The sequence below is a fragment of the Onychostoma macrolepis genome, chromosome 05 (genome assembly GCF_012432095.1).
Source record: "Onychostoma macrolepis isolate SWU-2019 chromosome 05, ASM1243209v1, whole genome shotgun sequence".
NCBI lineage: Eukaryota > Metazoa > Chordata > Actinopteri > Cypriniformes > Cyprinidae > Onychostoma > Onychostoma macrolepis.
Genome location: NC_081159.1, coordinates 19,950,254 through 19,967,634, shown reverse-complemented (window position 1 = coordinate 19,967,634; position 17,381 = coordinate 19,950,254). Strand labels below are relative to the sequence as shown.

The 17,381-nt window shown below is 38.7% G+C and overlaps 1 protein-coding gene across 2 annotated transcripts; it reads left to right on the top strand.

Annotated features, from left to right (window-relative positions):
- Positions 1 to 263: 263 nt before the first annotated feature.
- On the top strand, positions 264 to 17,356 carry ankfy1 (ankyrin repeat and FYVE domain containing 1). 2 transcript variants are annotated; one of them, XM_058775174.1, is made up of 25 exons: positions 264 to 355; positions 2,310 to 2,514; positions 3,721 to 3,839; positions 4,003 to 4,138; positions 6,714 to 6,837; positions 7,439 to 7,588; positions 8,018 to 8,183; positions 8,364 to 8,568; positions 8,668 to 8,736; positions 9,179 to 9,378; positions 9,472 to 9,569; positions 10,519 to 10,729; positions 10,812 to 10,910; positions 10,998 to 11,151; positions 12,926 to 13,094; positions 13,196 to 13,314; positions 13,831 to 13,987; positions 14,134 to 14,334; positions 14,425 to 14,601; positions 14,705 to 14,852; positions 14,996 to 15,086; positions 15,202 to 15,326; positions 15,435 to 15,581; positions 15,675 to 15,765; positions 15,900 to 17,356. In XM_058775174.1, exons 1-25 carry the CDS (start codon positions 346 to 348, stop codon positions 16,030 to 16,032), a joined length of 3,504 nt encoding a protein of 1,167 aa, XP_058631157.1. In that variant the 5' UTR covers positions 264 to 345; the 3' UTR covers positions 16,033 to 17,356. The 2 variants fall into 2 exon arrangements, with proteins under 2 accessions (XP_058631157.1, XP_058631158.1); XM_058775175.1 differs by lacking the exon at positions 264 to 355 and adding an exon at positions 1,168 to 1,824.
- Positions 17,357 to 17,381: the final 25 nt, after the last annotated feature.

Below are 17,381 nucleotides of genomic sequence, written 5' to 3'. Positions count from 1 at the left end.
ATACAATCGATTAGGCCCTATTTTTAGAAAGGGTTTTGGAGATGTGAGCCAAAGAGGGCATTTATCTAAATGTAATTCCTTAACCCTAATGTCTCTGGAACAATCATGAGGAACACGTTGGCTTTTGGTCAAAATAAAACTTAAATAAGAGTGCATATTAAAGACCCCATGTACAGTTGGTTTATTTGGCACACAGACTTGCACGTTATGTAAACTGACATTGATAATACACTTTACAAACCTAATATATCTTTGGCCCAGTGCTTCCACACACACGCTCCTCCCAAATCAAAACCTTCCTCCCGCGGTCTCTCGCGGTATTAGGCGACCAGCCACGGATCCAACATGGCGGAAGGTATGAGAATGGTTTCTTTCTTATTTTTCACGCCCTTTCTGTTTAACACATGCAGCGGTTGTACCTTTACACGATGGACAGACCTAATAATGCATTTAGTTGATATCACCACAGCTAGTTGGTAACAAATATTGCGTACCTCTGAAATGAGCCTCATTATTGCTTAGATTGTTTTTTCCAGCTAGCTGGTTGCAAGTCAGGTGGTGGGCTGGGCGGTGGTAATAAAAAATTGCCGGGTGATTTGAGCTCTCGTGTAAAAAAAATATAAGATAAATGCTTTTTCTAAAAGATGTCTTCAGTTGTATTTGTCGCAGAACATCCAACGTTATGATTTTGAAACGGAAATTGTTGATTTTAGAAACATTGTCGTCATGTATTCTGATTTTGCGCTTGCCTTCCAAGTCGTTTTTATTAGAATCTCCCCTTTTATTAGTCTTTTATCCTGTTCTTCGTCATCTCAAATGATAAATTCATCTGAATGTATAAACTGGTTTTTAAATCTGACAATGTATAGCAGTGTATATTTGATATATATTTCAATATATAACTTGACACTGATATATGATAACAGTAGAAAATAAATAAATGTATAGCTCTGCAATGTTGTTGTTATGTACGGATAATTTGCACATATCTTGATTGCATATAGAGAAGTCGCAGCAGACGGTTGCAACCGTTACTTTTATCAGCTCGTATGTGACATCTCCCTTCTTTATCTTTCCACAACATGCTGTAAAATAATAATACATTTAAATGCCATCTTCATCAAATAGCGTAAGAACACACTCCTAATCTTTTTGTCATGTTGTTTACTTGGTTTTTAAAAGACGGCGTGGCTAATAAGAAGTCTAAAGCAGTTGTATTATAATAATGCAACCATGTAACGTTAGTAAAGAGCATATTGGTTGAAGCCATGGTTGGTAATTTTGGTAATACACAATCTCCAGATAGCCGAGAATGATTTATTCTTCGTCTGAATTCATTGTGTAATTCATGTAAATACTTGTTGGTATTGCAAGCAGGTTATTGCTTCACAAAGTTCCCTGTCATCTGATTGGCTGATGAGCTTTTTAAATACTTTATGGGACCTATTTGGATGGTTCTGAGTTGTTGATTGCTTAGGACACTGGATTCTTGAATCTAGGCTAAAGGCAAATGGCTCACATATTAAACTGAGAACATGCTAATCCTTTGCTTACAGGCCACAGGCTTAATTGGTTGCGATGACTAGGGTAGACTTTTCTTTTCGCAAAAATTACAGCTTTCATATATTACATTTACACCAGGTGCTGCTTGCTGTTTTTAGCAACATTCGAAGATTTTCCTAAATGTCAAATGGTAACACATTATTAGACCGGCTTTCTCAGCACCTAAGCTTGTAATGTAGTGCAAAGTGTAACCTCAGCATTCTGGAGAGACACACAGAAATAAATTCAAGGAAAGAGGAAGGAAGCGGCCCGTGTTGGAATGTAGGTTAAGCTGCAAAATCCTCTAGTTACAGATCCAAGGCAATTACCACACTGCGGATGGCGAGTTTAAAGTTGTTGTTTTGTGGTTTGAGCGGAATGATATGGATCCTGAGGTTGTATATGAACGCTAGTGTTTGTTGTTCATGAATTAGACCATGATGAAAGTGTTTTTACTTTTCAAAAAGCAGAAAGACGGTTTTACTCGCATATCGTTGGTTCACTTCACCTCCCTTGAGCGTGTTTGGGAAGTCTGTCTGTGTCAGCGGTTTTCATTTGAAATCTGTGTTTTGTCCCTCTCTTTCTCTTCTTCATGGCATTTCCACTTCCCTTTTGCTTTACCCATCACATTTCTTTTCACTTTAACTGTTTATTACCCATACATTTTCTCCTTATACCCCATGTGCTTATTCCTTGTGTTCCACTACTACTTGTCATCTCTCCCCTTCTTGCCCCTCATCTCTCCATCATTTTCATCGTACCTGCAGAGGAGGTGCAGAAATTGCAGAAGCACCTTGCTCTGCTGAGGCAGGAGTATGTGAAGATGCAGCAGAAGCTGGTCGAGACAGAGAGGCGGTGCTCTGTGTTGGCTGCCCAGGCCTCTCTCCCCGGCTCCACCTCCCAGGCCAATGACTCCTTCATCAGCCGCCTGCTGGCCATTGTGGCTGACCTTTATCAGCAAGAGCAGTACAGGTGAGCACTGGATGTGAACTGTCACTTACTGTTAGATGAGGTCGTATTTAACCTCGGAGGCAAAACAAATAGGAAATAAAAAAGATGCACAATATTAAACATTTTTATCATTTTTTTGCATTTTGATATTTTTTCATAATAATGAAACCTATTTTTTTCCACTGTATGGGAAAAATTACATTTACTGTGATAAAATATAATTAATTTCTTATTAAAATTAGCATGGATTATAAATGCCAAATGATGTATACTTGCAATACTTGTTACCATATGTGACCCTAGACCGCAAAACCAGTTTCAAGTGTGAATTTTTCGAAATTGAGATTTATACATCATCTGAAAGCTGAATAAATAAGCTTTCCATTGGTGTATGGTTTGTTAGGATCGGACAATATTTGGCCGAGATACAATTATTGGAAAATCTGGAATCTGAGGGTGCAAAATATCAAAATAATATCAAAATATTGAGAAAATCACCTTTAAAGTTGTCCAAATGAATTCTTACCAATACATATTACTAATCAACAACGATGTTTTGATATATTTACAGTAGTAAATTTACAAAATATCTTCATGGAATATGATCGTTACTTAATACCCTAATGATTTTTGGCATAAAAGAATAATCTATAATTTTGACCCATACAGTGTATTTTTGGCTATTACTACAAATATACCCCAGCGACTTAAGACTGGTTTTGTGGTCCAGGTTCACATATATGGTTTACAGATGCTTTCTCTTTATAGACAGGCTTTATTATTTTATGTAAAACTTTTTTTTCTTAGTTTTTTGTGGTGAAATATGACCTAGATTCACACAGTTATTGAAATATGAAAGTTTATCTGTGTCTTTGACTTGATTTGAATTTTTGCTGCCACTAGTGTATTAAAGTTTTGATTTGCAGTTTCGTTTAGCTTCTATGTGCATTAAAGCTGGCTGAAAGGGTTTTAATATGTATGCTGAGTCTGTAAAGTTAGGATGTTGTATTGCAGTTGTATTTCTTTATATTGCACCATGTTCTTACGAAGTTACAGAATGATCCGTCTGAGATTTGAGCCCAGACTGTAGTCTCAGATCTGACCTCACAGACCATTGCATAATACATAAGCTGTAATGCGTCAAATTATATGGTAGCTGCTGACTGTATATTTCACAGGGATGCTGTGTAAAGTCAGTATGACAATATCAATGTTATATTCTCCTAGTGATCTGAAGGTGAAGATTGGACAGCAGAGGTTCAGTGCTCATAAATTCGTGCTGGCTGCTCGGAGTGAAATCTGGAGCTTAGCCAACATGGCCTCCACCTCAGAACTGGACCTCTCAGGTAACAGTGGCTTCTCTGTTTCCTACAGCCCACACTAGAAAAGTAGGATGTCTATATTTTTTTCCTTATTGTTCAAATGCAGTATGCATGCAGCAGTGTCAAATCCTTCAAAACTGAACCTGCTGTTGGATTCTTTCCTGTGCTTTCCCATGTGACCTCCTAGATGCCAAACCAGAGGTTGCCATGGCAATGCTGCGCTGGGCCTACACGGATGATCTGGAGTTGAGTGGAGATGATGGCTTCCTCATCAACCTGATGAAGCTGGCCAACCGCTTCCAGCTCCATCTTCTGCGAGAAAGGTGGGAACAGTGTCTTTAGAATAACAGATGCAAATGACTGGATAGATTTATGACTCATGTTGCATCTTTCTTTACATCTCATTGTGATTCACCAGCAGAAAGGTTACCATGTAACTGCTGTTATCGATCGCTCAACATATTAGAATTTCAACTACAAGTATATAAAGCACCCCTCAGCATGGATTGATGTAAACGCAAAGGCTTTTGGTAATGAATCTTATGCTTATGATTTCCGCAATGTGGAAAACGCAGACAGAATCGCGGAATCCAGACGTGAAAAACGGAATTTACTGTACAACACGGAATGTCACAGAATTTGACAAATTTTGGATAGATACATCAAAAGTAGGTCAGTACACTTAAATCAAAATGGGATATGGACTAGTGTCTGTGAATATTAAGCCGCAAAAATACCATTTAAATATGAATCCTGTATATTCTGCGTGTCTCAGTGTGAATGGATGGCATGGTTTCGTTTACTAACGTTAGAGACATACTGAAGCGCGCATGGCACTCGCGGTGATTTCAGCCTCTGCTGTCTCAATATATGAGTACATGAACATAATTTCTAGAACTCCTCTGAGAGTCACTTAATGAGCATTTTACCATTTCTTTTGAGTGAAACTATCTTCATATCATATACAAACAGAAACTTAAAGGTCTTCACAGCAACCCGTCAAAATACCAGTTTGGTTTAACTTGAAAAAATTGTGACAGAAATGTTACTTAATGTAATGATAGTATTACTTCTAATAATAAAATTATTATTAAAACATTATTTTTCAAGGAATGTTTACCAGAATTTATTTCTGAAAAGATAAAAAAATTAAATAAAATCAATTAATTAGAGATGCTTTTGATTATTAATATTTAATGAAACCATTAAAATTAATGGAAAACAGAATTTGGTAAAAATAAAACTCAATTTGACGAAAAAACTAAAACGTATTTCATAGGGCCTTAAAAAAAATTTTTTTACAATGTAAAAAATTGTTGGTTTCATGATTTTCAAATAATTAGACATGCTTTTTGGTGAATAAAATTTAATTTAACCATTAAAACAGAGTTTGGAAAAAATAAAATGGATTTCATAGAATCAGAATCAGAGTGAGCTTAATTGCCAGGTGTGTTTACACATACGAGGAATTTGTTTTCGTGACAGAAGCTTCCACAGTGCAACAGAATGACAGTGACAGCACAAAAACACAGATAATGAAAGAATAAAAAATAGAACAAGTAAATAATATACAAATTGACAATTGTATGTACAGGTATATTATAATAGATGGTTTTGTATGTACAGGTATATTATGTGCAGATTAAAATGTAGACTAAGTATGTGTGTGTGTTAGATAAATAAGTGGATTAGTGTATAAATAGTGTGTGTTCATGAGATGGATTTCCTGAGGGAAGAAACTGTTCCTGTGCTGGTCGTTCTGGTGCTCAGAGCTCTGTAGCGTCGACCAGACGGCAGCAGTTCAAAGAGGGAGTGTGCTGGATGTGAGGGGTCCAGAGTGATTTTGCCAGCCCTTTTGCTCACTCTGGATGAGTACAGTTCTGGGAGAGTAGGGAGGGTTGTACCAATGATTCGCTCAGCAGTCCGGACCCTCTGTAGTCTTCTGAGGTCAGATTTGGTAGCTGAGCTGAACCAGACAGTTATAAAAGTGCAGAGGACGGATTCAACGATGGCGGAGTAGAACTGTTTCAGCAGCTCCTGTGGCAGGTTGAACTTCCTCAGCTGGCGAAGGAAGTACAACCTCTGCTGGGCCTTTTTAATAATGGAGTCAATGTGAGTTTCCCACATAGTATCATCTCCACTGTTTTGAGCATGTTGAGCTCCAGGTTGTTAAGACTGCACCAGATGTCCCTACATAGGGTCCTACACTTGATTACTAATGTCATTACTAAATGCCATCATTTTTAGTTACTCTGGTCCTTCACCGAATCATATTCATCAAATTAAATCTCCCTGAAAGCATGCGCTCTTTTACCTGGCATTTGCCTGAAAGAGGCTTATAGTTAAACAGTGATGCCCCGTCATCAAAGTGCCCTTGAATCAAGTACATAATCCTCTCCCATCAATAGGTATGCTTAAGTTGCTTTAGATAAAAGCAGTTGCTAAGTGGCAAGCAGACGGGCTACATGCTTTTATGCTAATGAAATTATCAACTTTTATTCCTGAGTACTGCAAATACAGAACAACTTTGATTCTTTGATAAATTTTAGTAACATTTTGTACTGTCGCTTTTGATCATTCCACATACTTGCTGAATACATGTATACATTTCTTAAAATAAAACTTTACTGACCCCAAACTTTTGAATGTTATATATATATATATATATATATATATATATAAGTGTGATGTTAAAATCAGAAGGTGAAAAAGGAATAATGTATTAACCCATATAAATGATAAAATGTCATGCGATAATCATTCTGTTTTTAAAATAAAGAGAAATTTTTCTGAAATTTTACATTTAATCAGCATATCTAAATAATTTCAAATTGAGTTGTTGATGTTGAAGAATAAGCAGTGAGCTCTATGAACACATACGTTGTTTTTCAAATGCAGATGTGAGAAAGGAGTGATGTCATCAGTGAACGTGAGGAACTGTATCAGGTTCTACCAGACAGCCGAAGAGCTGGACGCCACAACATTGATGAACTATTGCGGAGAAATCATCGCCAGTCACTGGGTGAGTCAGAAGAATCAAGTCATCATCCTCGTCCTTGAAAAACCCATCAGATGTGGAATTCATTCTATAGATACGCATAGCTTTGATGTTCATTGCATTTGCCAGTAATACACTACAGTTCTAGGCATCACTCTATCAGCAATACTAAGATAAATATTGTTTAATAACCTGACAGATTCACTGTGGAAAAATAGCCTTCCACCATGGCTCTCTGTTTAAAAGCAGCAGGATGTTTGGAGTCTCTTTTATGACTCCTTGTAAATCCCCACAAGGCATAATGATTGATTCTCAAGGTTATGTTTATGACCAGGATGTTAAAGGAAACACTATGGTGGGTTTACAGATGCTCTCTCCACTGAGTGAAACCGAACACATCGATATTGGCTAAGCAGACCTTGAACAAGACCTTGATATAGACCAGAGGGAGACTGAGATTTGCATAATTATTAAAGAAGACACCTGCTGTTTTAAAGGAGGAAATTATTCCGCAATGCTTTTTTTCTTTTGAGTGTGTGTTAATGTAGAATGGAGAGTTTCCAAATGAATAGATGTTTAAATATTACAAATTTCATATTTTCTTTTTCTTTACCCGCTCAAACAGGATGATCTTCGGAAAGAGGACTTCAGTACCATGGATGCTCAGCTGCTCTATAAGATGATCAAATCTAAGACCGAGTACCCCCTTCACAAAGCAATTAAAGTAGAACGAGAAGATGTGGTCTTCCTTTATCTAATTGAGATGGATGCCCAGGTAAAAAGCTAGCACTGAATCAAAGACGTTTTACTGCTATTTATACAGTGATTGAAAATAAATCATATTTGGTGATGTTTTTGTATGGTTAATGCTTTACCTTCGTGGTCATTGCATGGATAAATGTTTCTGATCAGACTTTATTTTAAGGTCCAGTTCTAACTATTAACCAAATATTAGCTAGCCTATGACTTTTGCCTCAATAAACTCCTAATTTGCTGTTTATCAATAGTTAGTAAGGTAGTTGAGAATTTTAGTTATGGGTTAGGATTAAAGGATCTGAAAAATGGTCATGCAGAAAAAGGCATTAATATGTGCTTTTTAAGGATCGATGAACAGCCAATATGCTAGTAATATGAATGCCAGTTAATAGTGAGAATTTGTCCTTAAAATAAAGTCGACCCATGTTTCTTTTATTTAATTCCTAAGTTACCTGGAAAGCTGAATGAGCTGGACAATAATGGAGACTTGGCGCTGGATCTGGCTCTGTCCAAGAAGTTGGAGAGCATCGCCACCACACTGGTCAACAATAAGGCAGATGTTGACATGGTGGACCAGAGCGGCTGGAGTCTTCTTCACAAGGCCATCCAGAGAGGTGATGAGTGCTTGTATTTGGCCAGAGGGAATAATCGAATGCGTCACTTTTTTACAACAAATTTGAAATTGGCACAAAGCCACCTTCGCTTACAAAGGACTGCTGCAAAAACTTTGAGAACCATCAAGAATCATTTGTACTCTCCCCATCTTGTGTGTTTCTCTTTCCCTGTCTTTTTAGGAGATGAATTTGCCTCCACTTTTCTGATCCGTCACTCCGCACAGGTGAACGCTGCCACAGTGGGGGCAGTGGAGACACCGCTGCACCTGGTCTGCTCTTTCAGCCCAAAGAAACATAGTGGTGAAGTTATGGCTGGCATGGCCCACATCGCTGAGGCTCTGCTCAAAGCTGGTGCCAACCCGAACATGCAAAACAGCAAAGGACGGTGGGTAACATTACGTCTTCTGCAGTAATGTCTATGTTTATTGGTGTACAACTTATTCAGTGTATTCATTACTTAATATTTTCATTGTCCAATTCTTAGGACGCCATTACACGAGGCTGTGGTTTCAGGAAATGAACTGGTCTTTAATCAGCTGCTGCAATGCAAACAGTAAGCTTAAACATGCTTTATCTTTTTCAAAACGAATGATCTGAAATGATTATTGAAGTTAATGGAATGGTATACTACATGTATCTGTATGCATGTAATACACAAAACTATCTAAAACTTGTTTTAAAATGTACAAATGCAACATAGTACAGTGTATCCCATGTTGCGTTATTTAACCTTCCATTGTGATTAAGGAACTGAATGTAATATCAAAATGCGATTTGCAATTTGATTATCTTGACTTGGACTACCAAGAGTTTAATAAAAAAAAAAACATTATGTATTCTTCATGTGGTCTGTTAAAAAAATAAAAAAAGAGCTAGTGTATACCTTTTAGTATGCTAGCGTTCCGAACATACAGTTGCTTCTATTCCTTTAGTGTAATGCTGTCCTTTTCCTGTTTCCCTGGTGTCACACTGTAATCCCTCCTCTTCGTGCTTAGATTGGACCTTGAGCTGAAAGACCACGAGGGCAGCACTGCACTGTGGCTGGCTCTGCAGTACATCACTGTGGCCTCTGACCCCTCCGTCAACCCTTTTGAGGATGAAGCTCCGGTTGTGAATGGAACTTCATTTGACGAGAACAGTTTTGCAGCGCAGCTCATACAGAGAGGAAGCAATCCTGACGCACCAGACTCCAATGGTACCACACATCTTGCACTTTATAAAATGTCTATCTGTGTCATTTTAGTCATTACCCCTTTCATACCTGTTAATCACGACATCTCGTCCTCAGGTAACTGCCTCATGCAGAGAGCAGCTATCGCAGGAAGTGAAGCAGCCGCTATCTTCCTGGCCACACATGGAGCTAAAGTCAATCACACCAACAAATGGGTGAGTCTGTCAGCTTTGATTAGAAATCCACTGCCATTCACATGTTTGAACATACATACTCATTTACAGAATTTAGAATAGTAGTGTAGTCATCAAATCAGTTAAATATATATATATATATATATATATATATATATATATATATATGGGTAGTTGACACATAAAAATTGGACTGTGTCCTATGGTGTGACATAGCAAAAATGTAGAAAAAAAAAAACTTGAACATGAGAAAAATGTATCTTCATTCTTAAAGTTACAAATAGCATGAGAGAGGTTTATCTTCAATGTTAGAGTTTTTTTTATTTATTTGTTTTCCATTTTTCCATCACACCATAGGACAAATTGATACGTCAACTACCCATATACATTACTGTAAGATAATTTTTTTAAAGAAATTATTTGATGCATTGCTCAAAAATGTACCAAAAAGTGACAGTAAAGACATTTGTGATATTATAAAAGATGTCTAATTCAAATAAATGCTCTTATTTTGAGCTTCAGATTGTTCAACAGTTTTCAGCATTGATAATAATCAGAAATGTTTCTTGAGCAGCAAATCAGCATATTTGAGTGATTTCTGAATGATCACTGAAGACTGGAGTAATGAAGCTGAAAATCCAGCTTTGCCATTATAGGAATAAATTACATTTTAAAATATATTAAAATATAATGCAGTTATTTAAAATTGTAATAATATTTTACAATATAACAGTTTTACTTTTTTTTTTTTTTTTTTTTTTAATCATTGCATGTATATTGATAAATGCAGCCATGGTGAGCATTATTTTAAAGACATTTGAACATATTATAAACCTCTGAAATTTATGAATTACATGTAATAACATATGAGTTGTAGTAAAGAGGTGGATTATTATAAATTATATATTTATTATTATTTTTATATTTCTTGTTTCCCCTTCTGATATTTTATGATCAAATTTTTTTTTAGGGTGAGACTCCCCTCCACACGGCTTGCCGCTGTGGCTTGGCAGGGCTGACAGCAGAGTTGCTCCAGCAGGGGGCAAATCCTAACCTGCAGACTGAGAGCGCCCTGCCTGACGGAGTTGAGAAAAGCCAAGGAGTCTCCCTGCAGAGTCCGCTCCACCTGGCCATCATTCATAACCACCCAGATGTAGTGTCTGTCATACTAGAGCAGAAAGGTGTGTTTGATTTCATTGTTGATCTATGCAGCTGTGCCATCTCTCGTCACTCATAAATGTATTTTTGCTCCATCTCTCATAGCTAATGCACTACATGCCACGAACAACCTGCAGATCATCCCTGACTTCAGTTTGAAAGACTCTTTGGATCAGACCGTTCTGGGTCTTGCACTCTGGACCGGTGGGTTCTGTTAAAATCTCCTTCTGCGAGTTCACTATTCATGCAGATCTTTCAGTTTTTCATGTATGATCTTATTTACATCACTAGGTATGCACACTATTGCCGCACAGCTGCTGGGTTCTGGAGCAGCTATTAATGACACCATGTCTGATGGACAAACACTACTGCACATGGCCATTAAGAGACAGGACAGCAAGAGCGCCCTCTTCCTGCTGGAGCACCAGGCCGACATCAACGTCAGGTACTACACCTACCTGATAGAGATATAAAACGTTGGTTCGCATACAGTGGGGAAAAAAATAATTTGATCCCCTGCTGATTTTGTACGTTTGCCCACTGACAAAGAAATGATCAGTCTATAATTTTAATGGTAGGTTTATTTGAACAGTGAGAGACAGATTAACTATAAAAAAAATCCAGAAAAACACATTTCAAAAAAGTTATAAATGGATTTTTAATGAGTCAAATAAGTATTTGACCCCTTCGCAAAACATGACTTAGTACTTGGTGGCAAAACCCTTGTTGGCAATCACAGAGGTCAGATGTTTCTTGTAGTTGGCCACCAGGTTTGCACACATCTCAGGAGGGATTTTGTCCCACTCCTCTTTGCAGATCCTCTTCAAGTCATTAAGGTTTCGAGGCTGACGTTTGGCAACTTTAACCTTCAGCTCCCTCCACAGATTTTCTATGGGATTAAGGTCTGGAGACTGGTTAGGTCACTCCAGGACCTTAATGTGCTTCTTCTTGAGCCACTCCTTTGTTGCCTTGGCAGTGTGTTTTGGGACCCATCCACGACCCATTTTCAATGCCCTGGCCCTGACGGTACATGACCCGTCCATCGTCCCTTTGATGCGGTGCAGTTGTCCTGCCCCCTTAGCAGAAAAACACCCCCAAAGCATAATGTTTTACACCTCCATGTTTGACGGTGGAGATGGTGTTCTTGGGGTCATAGGCAGCATTCCTCCTCCTCCAAACACGGCGAGTTGAGTTGATGCCAAAGAGCTCGATTTTGGTCTCATCAGACCACAACACTTTCACCCAGTTCTCCTCTGAATCATTGGCAAACTTCAGACGGGCTGTACATGTGCTTTCTTGAGCAGGGGGACCTTGTGGACGCTGCAGGATTTCAGTCCTTCACGGCGTAGTGTGTTACCAATTGTTTTCTTGGTGACTATATTCCCAGCTGCCTTGAGATCATTTACAAGATCCTCCCGTGTAGTTCTGGGCTGATTCCTCACCGTTCTCATGATCATTGAAACTCCACGACGTGAGATCTTGCATGGAGCCCCAGACCGAGGGAGATTGATAGTTATTTTGTATTTCTTCCATTTACGAATAAATCACACCAACTGTTGTCACCTTCTCACCAAACTGCTTGGAGATGTTCTTGTAGCCCATTCCAGCCTTGTGTAGATCTACAATCTTGTCCCTGACATCCTTGGACAGCTCTTCGGTCTTGGCCATGGTGGAGTGTTTGGAATCTGATTGATTGATTGCTTCTATGGACAGGTTGTCTTTTATACAGGTAACAAACTGAGATTAGGAGCACTCCCTTTAAGAGAGTGCTCCTAATCTCGGCTCCTTACCTGTATAAAAGAGACCTGGGAGCCAGAAATCTTGCTGATTGATAGGGGATCAAATACTTATTTGACTCATTAAAATGCAAATCAATTTATAACTTTTTTGAAATGCGTTTTTCTGGATTTCTTTGTTGTTATTCTGTCTCTGTGTTCAAATAAACCTACCATAAAAATTATAGACTGATCATTTCTTTGTCAGTGGGCAAACATACAAAATCAGCAGGGGATCATATAATTTATTTTCCCCACTGTACATCCCCTAGACATGTTGAGCTATGGTGTTAATGTCAGCAGTGAGGGTTTGAGTCCTGCCTGTTGTGTGTCTCAGTCCCATCCCCTCTCTGCTATTGCTGAAAGAGTAGACAAATGTAATAGCTGATAATTTATGAAAACATGAAAATAAATCCTCAAACTACAAATCGTGCTTTGTTTCAGGACCCAGGAGGGGCAGACAGCTTTACAGTTGGCCATCAGTAACCAGCTTCCTTTAGTAGTGGACGCCATCTGCACAAGAGGAGCAGACATGTCAGTGGTGGATGAGAAGGGTGATCCTCCACTCTGGCTGGCTCTAGAAAACGGTTTGGAGGACATTGCTTCCACACTGGTGAGAACTTTATTCTATTTACCAATTGGGATCATTAAACTGGGATTGCTAAACATTTTAATCAAGTTGATTTGACTTGATTTTTAAAATGTATTTATTAGGTCAGGCATGGGTGTGATGCAACCTGTTGGAGTTCAGGGCCTGGAGGATGTCAGCAGAATCTTCTCCACAGAGCCATCGATGAGAACAACGAGATCACTGCTTGCTTCCTTATACGCAGGTTTGCAAAACCTTATTTTATTTTGCTTCTGAGCAGAAATTGCATTGTAAAAACACTAACTGATTGGTGACGCTTCATTCCTGTAGAGTGCTGCAGAGATAGACATATTTTTGTAGGCCAAAACCTAGAAATGAGTTAGCACTTTAGCATTTCCAGTTGTTTTGTTTTTTGATTAAATTACTGAAAAAAAGTTATTTTCACATTTTATTTTACAACATCATAACCTCTTAAAATGGCTAAATGGGACTACGCTGGTGGTTGATTACATTAAACAATGCTTTTACAGCCTTGTTGTGTTTGGAACTGCACTCTTGTAAACTACTCAAACTTTCAGGCAAAATGATTTTAATAAAGACCAAAAGAGTCAAGTCATGTGATTGTGGTGTAGTTTGTTTATAAGTGATATAATCACTTCCATAAATAAATGAACATAACTGAATACTAATTGAACAGACATTCCAAAATGTGGATTTTCTATATAATTTCCATATTGTTGATCTCAACATGTGTTTTCAGTGGCTGTGACGTGAACAGCCCGAGGAGGCCTGGTCCTAACGGTGAGGGAGATGAAGAGGCGAGGGATGGACAGAGCCCACTGCATCTGGCTGCGTCCTGGGGACTGGAGGAAGTGGCGCAGTGCCTTTTGGAGTTTGGAGCCAATGTGAACGCACAGGTTCATACAGCTGCATACATTCACTCTAGTTCTTCTCTCCTTTTCTTTAGATGACAGAACGCAATTTAACACGTGCTTTATGCAGATATGTGTCATGTACACACACAGTGCCTTGATAGCTGCAGTATCCATTTCTCTGTATGCAGGATTCAGAGGGTCGTGCTCCCATCCATGTCGCCATCAGCAACCAGCAAGGCATCATCATCCAACTGCTCATCTCCCACCCTGAAATCCGGTTGAATATTCGAGACAGACAAGGCATGACGCCGTTTGCCTGTGCCATGACTCATAAGAACAACAAGGCTGCCGAAGCCATCCTCAAGAGAGAGCCTGGCGCTGCTGAACAGGTGTGCAGGCCTGATTATACCTACGTACAAAGATGAAATATATGTGTGATGGCACAAGCCACTGGATCAATGTTCTCTGTTTTTGTCTAGGTGGATAACAAAGGTCGCAACTTCCTGCATGTCGCTGTGCAGAACTCAGACATAGAGAGTGTGCTCTTCCTTATTAGCGTACAGGCCAACGTGAACTCCAGAGTGCAGGACAGTGCCAAACTCTCTCCTCTACACCTGGCCGTACAGGCGGGATCAGAGATCATTGTCAGAAATCTGGTAAAGCAAAGATTAATTAATTAATTTGATTTGATTTAATTTTTTCCAAGTCAAAAACTAAAACATATATTTGTGTTTTCTCTGATGTATGTGTGGATTGCAGCTCTTGGCTGGTGCTACAGTAAACGAGTTGACCAAGCATCGTCAGACAGCGCTGCATCTCGCCGCACAACAGGATCTTTCCACAATCTGCTCTGTCCTGATTGAGAATGGCGTTGATTTCGCTGCAGTAGATGAGAATGGAAACAATGGTAAACTATTGCAGTAATAGGCCTCAGTAAATCATTAAAATATTAGCACAAAAAGTATAATAATATAATATAAAATAATAATAATAATATTATTATATTATTCCTGTATCAATGAATTCCATTGTATCATTTCCTTCTAATAGCACTTCATCTGGCCGTGATGCAGGGGCGTCTGAATAATGTGCGTGCTCTACTCACCGAGTCCAACATAGATGCAGAAGCCTATAATCTCAGGTTTGACTCAGATTGTCTCACTCCACAAATATATAAAAATAAAAAACAACAAAATGTGCAATTTTCATTGACATTCACTAACTTTAATAGTTTTGCCCTGTTTTCTTCTCCCTAGAGGTCAATCTCCCATGCACGTCCTTGGTCAGTACGGGAAGGAGAATGCGGCTGCAATCTTTGAGCTGTTTTTGGAGTGCATGCCTGAGTATCCCCTGGATAAACCAGACAATGAGGGGAACACAGGTTGGTAAAGTACAACCAGTTTGATTATACGGAAATGGGTAATTTCCCATAATAGCAATCATGCCATTTTAATTGGATCAATGATAGTTGATGCTTTTCTCCTTCCAGTGCTTCTGTTGGCGTATATGAAAGGAAATGCTAACCTGTGTCGTGCCATTGTGAGGGCTGGAGCCCGACTCGGCGTTAATAACAACCAGGGCGTCAACATCTTCAACTATCAAGTTGCCACTAAGCAGCTTCTGTTCCGTCTGCTAGGTAAGAGATACAGGTTTAGTGTTTCTAAGACATTACAATGCTGGTAGTTGTTATATCTAACTAGTCCTATGTATCACATTTTGAATGGTTCAGATATGCTATCCAAAGAGCCCCCATGGTGTGATGGTTCAAACTGCTATGAATGTATGACCAAATTTGGAGTCACCACCAGGAAACATCACTGGTATGTAGGCAACATACAGTGTTCAGTCTTTTTGCTTTTATAAAGAACACACCCTTCTTTTTCTTCAAATCATAACTTCCTTTGTTCTGCCACCTAATAACTCATTCTTCATTGTCTTTTTCTTTCTCTCTTAGCCGCCATTGTGGGCGTCTTCTCTGCCATAAGTGCTCTATAAAAGAGATCCCCATCATCAAATTTGACCTGAACAAACCTGTGCGTGTATGCGACATCTGCTTCGATGTGCTGACATTGGGCGGCGTTTCCTAACACACGAGAGCAATGTGAAGGACAGGCACCAGCCAAGTTGAGCATGAACCCACGGGCTGGGCCTCAGTGGATGACAAAATGGAGTAAGACACAAAGACAGGAAGAGCTGTTGAACAAAACCATTCCATTATTGTCAAAGGAAAAAATACAACCATAACAATCTGTGTTTGTTCTAGCAGTACTTCTTAGAACCAAACTATTTTATGTTGAGGATCCAGATTAAAACTAGTGGAGTGCTGATGCAAATGAAAATTGTAGTTCCGAGTTCAGCTTGTGTGAGATCGGAGAAGGGCAACTACTATTAAAAAGAACCATAGGGGTTTTATACAGGGCTAATGTGCTATATGGACACTATATGATTATTATTAGTACTTCATTTTCCATCACAATGACAAGACTAGTACATGATTCCCACGTGAAATCATGCTGTACTCTAATTGACTTTTTTTTACAGATTGATTAACCCCAGTTTGAAGTAGATACTGCGTCTTGTGAACATTTCGAGGAAGTGTGTTTAGTGTTGAATGCTGCTGGATATGAAGGGATCTGTTAAAGGTAGCCATGTTTTAAGTAGTGTGAAGCCTTAATCATACTGTGCAGGGTCTTTCAGGTGTTGTTTTGAGGTTTTGAACACATTTTAACCTCTCTGGAAGGACATTTCTCTTTCTCTGGAGTTCAAATCAAAACACTAAGAGAGAGATGGAGAAATATTCCTTGCTAGGTTAATGTTATGTTATTAGTAACATGGTCACTTAATCATTTATGAATCTGCATATTCAGTGGACTTTATTTTAACCGATCCTTTAGTTTACATCATACTAAAATCTGAGAAACACTTCAGATTTGGAAGTGTTCTGATGTGAATTTCAAATTGTTTCTTGTGATTCTATTAAGCCAGACAGGTGCAGAAATACAAGTGCAGAATTCTGACATGCTTACTATGCATATGCATGACATCCTTTGTAGCCTGTTTGTAGTCATCGTTGCATCATAATCACACTTTATTCATTTCTGATCACCAAAGGATACATTCCAGTTAATGTTTGCCCTGCAAGCTAGCGCTGGGGGAGCTGCTCGCTTGGTCATTGTTTTCAAAAGTCTTCTCGGTGGCGTAACGCGTCACATTATGTTGACCTATCATATTTTAAATGCTTTTTCATGTCCATGCTTAACAGGTGCACTTTATCAAAGTTCTTTTTTTTACATTTCTGATCATATTTCAAAGCTGATTGAGTTTTTGGTTTGTTTGTGGGGGGGAGGGCCAAGTCCACAGTCTGTTATTGGTATTGTTAAATTGTACAGATAAATGTATAATATTTTTGACCACTACAACTGTTTTGTACTTAATG

Coding starts and splice junctions, on each gene's coding strand:
- ankfy1 (XM_058775174.1), top strand. Junction 3,840..4,002: donor CTCAGAACTGGACCTCTCAG/GTAACAGTGGCT, acceptor GTGACCTCCTAG/ATGCCAAACCAGAGGTTGCC. Junction 15,087..15,201: donor GCAGAAGCCTATAATCTCAG/GTTTGACTCAGA, acceptor TCTTCTCCCTAG/AGGTCAATCTCCCATGCACG.